At 57.1% G+C, this 8,606-nt stretch overlaps 1 protein-coding gene across 1 annotated transcript; it reads right to left on the reverse strand.

Moving 5' to 3' along the window:
- Window positions 1-614: 614 nt before the first annotated feature.
- On the reverse strand, window positions 615-6,694 carry LOC124295041. Its single transcript, XM_046743107.1, has 3 exons — window positions 6,387-6,694; window positions 3,742-6,115; window positions 615-3,689 (listed from the first exon to the last, which is right to left on the reverse strand). The coding sequence occupies exons 1-3, from the start codon at window positions 6,692-6,694 to the stop codon at window positions 615-617; spliced, it is 5,757 nt and encodes a 1,918-aa protein (XP_046599063.1).
- Between the last annotated feature and the right edge of the window lie 1,912 nt (window positions 6,695-8,606).

The following is an 8,606-nucleotide window of genomic DNA, read 5'->3' on the forward strand; positions in this document are numbered from 1 at the left end:
CCCACTAAAAAACCAGCGGCCACTCTGGTACGAGTAGGGGGGACTCCCCGGAACCGCGCGAGGCATAACCTCAGGGATCCCCCCGGCACCTTCGCGGTTACGCGCGGACCTTACTCTAACGCCTATCCAGGAGTTGCGCCTCCCGGCTCCCCCCCGCTACATCCTATGCTCAGTGCCCCCTTGCGAAGGACGACCCTGCCCGCTGGTGGGGCATCTTCTGTCGCCGCTACGACGAGAGCTCCGCTTAACGGAGCTGCCAAGCGTATGGAGACCCCCACTTGGTGCTCGATTTTCGCGATATTGAGCGCCCTGCCCTTGCGGATCCGGGGGAAGATGAATCCGGCGCGACCGTCACATCCGCCGTCCCCGGGCCGGGGGCCGAAGAGAGAGAGGCAGAAGAAGAAGAAGAAGAAGAGGGGGCATGGCCGGAATGACCCTATCGTCACCCTACCGCCTAACGTCTCACCTATCCTGGCACCAAATTCCAAGTTGCCCTGCACCCCTCCTCTCCCCTCCACCCCCGAACCGCGGCCCCGACCCAAAGGACGGGGCTGGGGTCGACCGGTGTCCCGTCCCGCAAATCCGTTTGGACCCCTGCCCGCGTAGGTCTGAGCCTACGTCATGCCCGCGCTTACACGCGAACCACCCCCGTTTCTCCCGCTCACGCGGGTCGCGCGGTGCACGCTGCGCTGCGTTCGCTGTCGTAATCGCTCCCGCTGTTCCTTGGCCGTCATAACCCGCTCCGCGAAGCTAGCCACCGCCACCCATCCCTCTCTAGACCCTACCATAGCCCTGATCAGGCCAGGCGGTGTCAGATCCTCCCCTACGACGCGCTTTAGGGCATCCCTCTCGTCTCTCCACGCGGGGCACGCCTCCACCGTGTGGCTCACCGTGTCTTCCTCCAGCCGGCAGTACCAGCAGGTCGGTCTCTCCGTTTTCCCTATTCTATATAAGAAATCCGCGAAATACCCGTGGCCTGTCAGGACTTGGGTCACACGGAAAGTCATGCTTCCGTGTGCCCTGTCGAACCATTCCGTCCAGTTCGCTAGGATAGCTAATCTCAACCTCTCGCTGGGGAGCCCCGCACTTCCGAGGTCCACCCTCCATTGCTCGCGGGCTACGCGCAGTTCCTCTTCCCTAATTGCTTTGGCCATGCTCTGGGACCACGTCCTGGTCGACCGCAGTTCACGCACTCTGTGGAATGTGCGCTCGTACGCATTAGCCACTAGATATAGTGGCGGGGTCCTGGCCAGCATCGAAACGGCCACGAAGGAGGCCGTGCGATATGCCGCAACTACTCTCGCGCATATCCCTCTCTGACACCTCGTTATTACCTGCTGGATGTACTTTGAGGACCTCGCCACATCCCCCCACACCGGAGCGCCGTACATTATCACCGCGAATAAAGTTTGCGCATAAAGCCTACGCCTGGATTCGGATGGCCCCCTCAGGTTTGGCATCAGCCTCGCTAGTGTCCTCGTGACACCCCCTAGCCTAGTCTCCATGGACGCGAAGTGCGCTTTGAACGTCAGGCCGGGATCCAGTCGCACCCCCAGGTACTTCATGGACCCCGACAGTAGCACCCTCTCCGCACCAACCCTGACGTCTATGGTGTTTGGTGCATCCCCCCTTTTCAAGCGCCGGAATAAGACAGCTTCCGTCTTGCTCGCCGCCACCGTGAGGCCTAGGCCCGAAATTCGCCGGACTACCCTGGCTACCATCGCATTTGCCAGTGCTACCGCTGTGGATGGATCCCCAGCGGAACTCAAAACCAGCGTGTCATCCGCGTAGCAGACAATAGCACAGTCTGCAACCCCCTCCCCCCGCAGAACCTCGTCGAAAGTCAAGTTCCATAGCAGGGGGCCGAGAACCGAGCCCTGTGGGACCCCGGCCGTCACTGCCAGACTCCTCAGTTCTCCATCTCCGTTTGTGTATTCCACGTGCCTGTCCCACAGGTAGGAATCCAGGACCCGTCGAAGATACTCCGGAGCCGCTTTGTCCTTAAGTGCGTCCCTTATGGATGGCCATGGCAAACTATTGAATGCGTTGGCGATGTCGAGAGACACAGCCACCGCGTAGCCCCCATTCTCCGTGGCGTTTTCCACGAATCGTCGCACCCTTAGCAGAGCATCGTTCGTGGATCGCCCTTCCCGAAACCCGTACTGGTCCTCGGACAAGCACGCCCGAGGATTCCCCTCCATCCATTTGCCCAGCCGAGCCACCAGGATCCTCTCGAACATTTTACCCACCTCGTTCAGGAGGCATATCGGCCTTACTTTGGGGATAGGTCCGGTGGGTGCTCCCCCCTTAGGGATGAGCACCAGTCGAGCCTTCTTCCATGGCAGCGGAACGACTCCTTCTCGCAGGCAGAGGCTGAAATTCCTCGACAGTAGTGCGATCATTCCCTCCGGAACTTTCGCCCACGCGCTTCCCTTAACGCCATCCGGTCCCGGGGCGACATTGCGCGAGCATGCCTTTTTAAGCGCAGCTCGAACCTCGTCCGCCGTGACCGCCCACCGTTCGTCCCACCGACAGCCGCTCTGGGCCCTCGGAACGCATCCATCACCCCTCGGGAAGAGGGCATCAAGGAGGCTCCTGAGGGTATTCTCCTCCAGCGTCTCCGTCAACCCTCTTTGGGAGCTTCGCAGTTTGCCTAGCACCAATTTGTAAGAGAGACCCCATGGATCCGCTTCCACGGAGCTGATGAGGTCTCTCCACGCCTTGGCCTTGGCCGCTTTTATGCCGTCTCGGAGCACCCTCTTGGCGGCCCGATACTCGGCCTCTTTTTCCTGACGGTCATCAGCCGTCCGTCTTCCCCTAGCGAGGCGCCTCCTCGCCGCTATGCAGGACCTGCGTATATCGGCCAGCTCCTCGCTCCACCAGTATGTCGCTTTCCTGGAGCGATTCCCCGTACGAGCTCTCGGCGCGGCTGCGTCGCAGGCCTGCGTCATGGCACGCTCGATCCATCCTGCAAGGCCCTCTGGCGTCGTATAGTCCCCTCCAGTTGGTCCCCAGGAAAGGGTGAGGGACAGAGCATCTGTCAGATGTTCCGGACTGAACTTCGACCAGTTCCAGCGCATGTGGCCCTTTCTACCCCTGTGCTCTGCGCGTCTAGGGGTACCGACCTCGTACGAGATGTACCGGTGGTCGGATAGTGTTTCCGTCTCCTCCAACACCCGCCACCCCTTGATCACGGGTACAAGATTAACTGACGACCACGTCAGGTCGACGACGGATGACCCCTGTGCCCTAATGCATGTCGCCGTCCTCCCAGTGTTGTGGAGACATACACAGCATGATGCCGCCCACTCCTCGAGCAGCTCTCCCCTTCGGTTGGACCCAGACGGGTCCCAGGTCGGCGCGCGGGCATTGAAATCCCCCCCCACCAGTACCCCCCTCCCACTGTTCCCCGCTATCTGGATCACCCGAGCCAGGTCGTCCAGATGCTCAGTGAACTCCGCTATCAGAATGTTCGGGGATATATACACCGATATGGCAATTATATCCCCGAACTTAGTGGCCACGTACCCTCTTCCCCTTTTGACGAGCGAGCCCCCGCGGACGTTACCCTCTGCCCTCCAGTATATGGCCGCCCGGCCATCGTCACTGCTAAGCCAAGTGGCCACGCTCGGGGTAGCGTACGGCTCGGATACGAGGCACACGTCGATTTCCCTTTCGAGCACTACTTGCTTCAGTAGGTCCTGAGCCCCCCTACTATGGTTTAGGTTACACTGTATGTACCTGACCATTCTCGCTTGCATTAGTCGCGGGCCTCCGACCCCGTTCGCCGACGGATGTACAACGTCCCGAACCCATCCTGTGGGCGCTGTCTATCCCTCTTCCCTCGCAGACCGCACACTTGGGGTTGGCCGTGCAATCTCGCGCCTGGTGGCCCTCAGCGCTGCACCTGTAGCATGCGGCCCGGCGCTCTGTCGACGCCTTGCACATACTCCCTATATGGCCAAAGCCCCAGCACTTGTAGCATTGCCTAGGGCGCGCCTCCAGCAGCTCTACCCTGGCCGTGGTCCAGCCGATCCTCACCTTGCCCTTCTTCGCGACAGCCACAGCTGCCCTCAGGGGGCACTGTGCCCACGCGCTGTATAGTCCATTCGGTGTCCTCCTCGGGACACCTACACGGACCTCCTCCACCTTACAGCCACCCTGCTCGGCTAGGGTGCGAGCCAGTTCCTCGGTGGACACTGAGTCATCCAAGCCCAGGACTCTCAGTTCGCCCTTGATAACCGGCCTTGTCACTGAGACTGCGTTGCCGTATTTATCAAGGATTACTCTGGTCAGCTGCGCCGCTAGAGCGTCCGCCTTCCTCGTATTCTCGGGGCCAGGAATCTCAATGAGAACCCCCCCGTTAGCTGCCCGCCGCACCCTCGTCTCCTCTATACCAAGCTCCGCGAGTTGTATTTTCTCGCGTGCGAACTTGAGTATTTCTGCATACGGGGTGTTCTCCTCTCTGCTTTTGATAGCAACGGCTGCTGTCCTCGGTGCTCTACGGCGAGCCACCGTGGGTCTGTCTTCCCCGGTACGCCGCAGGGCCCCTGTTGGGGCAGTCTGTGTGGCTTCCACTGCTGCCCCACTCGGCACTCCCACCCCAAGGCGCTTTCCTTTTATCTTCCTCTTCGTACTCCAGCCGCCCCTACCGTTCTCTGCATCGGCGCCGTCATCGACTTCCATCGGAGTGTCGGTCGCACCCCGGTCACCCGAGGACCTCTGCACTTTCTCCGTGGTGGCCTGCGTGCCGCGAGGTTGTGCCGTACCCTTACCAAGAGGGTCTTGGTCAGCTGCTCCGCTCTTGCTCGAGGCATCGAGGAGCAGGAGGGATATCCTACCCACCTCCTCTCGTACCTGTTTCAGGGCCGCGGACTGTCTGGCCATCTCCTCGTCCCTGACCCTGTCACTGTCCGGAATGAGTCGAAGTTCGGATCCCGTTAAGCGAAGTTCGAACTCCGAAGCACCCGCTGATGTCGCCGTCGTCGGCCCCTCATTGGCCTCCACCTCGCTCCTCCTAGTGGCCGCTCCCAGGTCAAGCACCATCGTCGTTTGGGCGGCTTCCGACCGTCGCTCGCCGGCTCTCGCCACAGGGCCCCTGCTGGCAACCTGTGCGTATGAGCTTGTCGCTCGGTTCGCTATTTCCGTCTGAGGCCTCTCTCGGCCTTGTCGATTTTTCTCGAGTTCCCGTTGGAGCTCGTCCCTTTCCCTACGGGTATCACGCAACTGAGCCTCTAGGTCCGTGTTGCGCGCCTGGAGGAGAGCGGGGTCACCCGCTGCCTCCGCTTTCACGGTGAGTGTAAGTAGGGCCTCCTTCGCCAAACCCACCTTTCTCTTTATTTCGCCACTCAGCCTGCCCTGCATGGATTTGCACCTCATCCTTACGGCGTCTATATCCTCGAGCCACTCCATTAGTTGTGCCCCAAGGTCCGATGCTGTCATGAGCCTGTATTCCACAGGGCCTGCCCCCTGCGGGATTTTCTTTGGGGACCTAGCCGCGGCTCTGACCTTCCTTTTCCCCACTGAAGGGTTCTTTGTTGGCCGCAGGTTCGAGCCCTGCGCGCTCCACTCTGACCCAGACTCCCCTGCTTCGGAGTCGTCTTCCAGGTAAGTTCCCTTGACGATAGCTGTGCACCTCTTCTGGCGCTTCTGGCGAGCTCCCAGAAGCGTCTGTGCTGCCTCCTCCTCGCCTGAGGGGCTGGCCGTTCCCTTCCCCTCCCCCGCGGTAGTCGCAGTTTGATGCCGCGGTTTCTCTTTCTCTTCTACCTCGAGTCTGCGCGGGAGGAAGAGCTCTCCGTCCGAGAGTGCAGCGTTCTCGGGCGGCGTTAGCTCGTCCCCCTTTCGTTTATTCCCCTGCTGCTGCTGCTGGTGCCGCGTGGGTGTCTCCTCGGGAACCACCTGTGGCGGTGCGTTGATTCCCCCCGCAGTCTCCGCCAAAACGTTGGGTGCAAGTGAATGCCCTGGCGTACCCCCCGGCTCCGTGTTTTCGAGAGGGGGCCAGCTAATGCCCCGCACAAGTGCCTGTCCTCGCGCGCGCGCGCCCCTGCCCCTCGCGTGCCCCCGCGAGCCCTTGCTATCCAGGTGCTCTTGCACCTCTCCTTGCTTCACCTTCTGCCTACTCGATGTTAAAGAATCCATATTGAAGTGTTTGTTTGATTACGACGGTTCGGCCATCATGGCAGCCACACCGCGGTGTGGCATCTTTCCCCGCCGGAAAAAATCCTATCCCCTCGCATGGAAGCCGCTGTCGGTTTATCGGGTGGTCTGCCCTATCCATGCGAACCCCCCATCCCTAGCTCTTTCCAGTCGCCCGGCCGGGGATTCCCCTGCTAATCCGAAACAGGGTAGGCCACCGGCCGAGTAAGACCTTGCCGGATTTGCCCTACCGGACATCGGGTATGAGGAAATACTGACCAGGTAATCCTCCACGCATGCGCCCGGGGCACCAGGTTTGACTCCCAGATTGGCTCCAGTCAGCTGCAGGGAGCGGTTCTCCCACGTTGAACATGTGGTTTCCTGGGACCTTCGCCAGGGAACCGAGGTTCCGTGGACTAACGTTTACCCGTAGTACGCCACAGAGGTCCGGTAAAGGTACTGACTTCACCCGCAGCCCTGGTCGGTCGGCAACTACTCCTTCCTTGGTTAGTCTCTGAGAAATCGCCCCAGGAGCCCCAACCGCATCCCATGTACGCATCGCCCATTCAAATCACCATTCATACACCCAGCCCCAAGAGGCTGAGCCGGCTGTTCTTAGTGGACGCTCGTCTAGAGTCACTTCCGCCACAAGGTTTTGAAGCCCCGGGGCGTCGGATCCCCAAGATTCATCGCGGCCGTCAAGCCCCTACACCACGACAAGGTGACAGCCGACGTAGGGGAAGGCTAACCCCTTTGTGTTTTTGGCGAAAATTTTCGCGATTTTCAAAAGTGCTGGAATCAATTAATTGTAGCACTGATCGGATGTAATTTTGCGAGAGAAATCGATTGGGCGCAGTCCCAATACGCTGCGATCAACGCATCAGAAGTTACAGCCAAAAAACCAGAACCTGAATTTTCGACATTTTTCAGCAGGTGCTTTTTCGCTCGCCATTTCTCTCCTGTTGGTCCTACGCTCTTTTCGCTGCGAGTTCTGAGTTCCTGAGGGTTCAATTGGTCAGATAAGGGTCGTTTAAATCGAATCTGAGACCAAAAGTTTTTTGCCCAAAAAAAAAGTAAGGCTAACCCCTTTGTGTTTTTGGCGAAAATTTTCGCGATTTTCAAAAGTGCTGGAATCAATTAATTGTAGCACTGATCGGATGTAATTTTGCGAGAGAAATCGATTGGGCGCAGTCCCAATACGCTGCGATCAACGCATCAGAAGTTACAGCCAAAAAACCAGAACCTGAATTTTCGACATTTTTCAGCAGGTGCTTTTTCGCTCGCCATTTCTCTCCTGTTGGTCCTACGCTCTTTTCGCTGCGAGTTCTGAGTTCCTGAGGGTCCAATTGGTCAGATAAGGGTCGTTTAAATCGAATCTGAGACCAAAAGTTTTTTGCCCAAAAAAAAAGTAAGGCTAACCCCTTTGTGTTTTTGGCGAAAATTTTCGCGATTTTCAAAAGTGCTGGAATCAATTAATTGTAGCACTGATCGGATGTAATTTTGCGAGAGAAATCGATTGGGCGCAGTCCCAATACGCTGCGATCAACGCATCAGAAGTTACAGCCAAAAAACCAGAACCTGAATTTTCGACATTTTTCAGCAGGTGCTTTTTCGCTCGCCATTTCTCTCCTGTTGGTCCTACGCTCTTTTCGCTGCGAGTTCTGAGTTCCTGAGGGTCCAATTGGTCAGATAAGGGTCGTTTAAATCGAATCTGAGACCAAAAGTTTTTTGCCCAAAAAAAAAGTAAGGCTAACCCCTTTGTGTTTTTGGCGAAAATTTTCGCGATTTTCAAAAGTGCTGGAATCAATTAATTGTAGCACTGATCGGATGTAATTTTGCGAGAGAAATCGATTGGGCGCAGTCCCAATACGCTGCGATCAACGCATCAGAAGTTACAGCCAAAAAACCAGAACCTGAATTTTCGACATTTTTCAGCAGGTGCTTTTTCGCTCGCCATTTCTCTCCTGTTGGTCCTACGCTCTTTTCGCTGCGAGTTCTGAGTTCCTGAGGGTCCAATTGGTCAGATAAGGGTCGTTTAAATCGAATCTGAGACCAAAAGTTTTTTGCCCAAAAAAAAAGTAAGGCTAACCCCTTTGTGTTTTTGGCGAAAATTTTCGCGATTTTCAAAAGTGCTGGAATCAATTAATTGTAGCACTGATCGGATGTAATTTTGCGAGAGAAATCGATTGGGCGCAGTCCCAATACGCTGCGATCAACGCATCAGAAGTTACAGCCAAAAAACCAGAACCTGAATTTTCGACATTTTTCAGCAGGTGCTTTTTCGCTCGCCATTTCTCTCCTGTTGGTCCTACGCTCTTTTCGCTGCGAGTTCTGAGTTCCTGAGGGTCCAATTGGTCAGATAAGGGTCGTTTAAATCGAATCTGAGACCAAAAGTTTTTTGCCCAAAAAAAAAGTAAGGCTAACCCCTTTGTGTTTTTGGCGAAAATTTTCGCGATTTTCAAAAGTGCTGG

This window comes from Neodiprion lecontei, chromosome 6, assembly GCF_021901455.1.
Source record: "Neodiprion lecontei isolate iyNeoLeco1 chromosome 6, iyNeoLeco1.1, whole genome shotgun sequence".
NCBI classification, from domain to species: Eukaryota; Metazoa; Arthropoda; class Insecta; order Hymenoptera; family Diprionidae; genus Neodiprion; species Neodiprion lecontei.

What these genes read in the sequence shown, in the direction of transcription:
- LOC124295041 (XM_046743107.1), bottom strand. Translation starts at nt 6,694, where the DNA reads ATGCGTACATGGGATGCGGTTGGGGCTCCTGGGGCGATTTCTCAGAGA. An exon ending in TTCCTCATACCCGATGTCCG is followed by an intron (nt 6,116 to 6,386) that starts GTAGGGCAAATC and finishes AACATCGAGTAG; the next exon opens with GCAGAAGGTGAAGCAAGGAG. An exon ending in ATGCAAGCGAGAATGGTCAG is followed by an intron (nt 3,690 to 3,741) that starts GTACATACAGTG and finishes GACCTACTGAAG; the next exon opens with CAAGTAGTGCTCGAAAGGGA.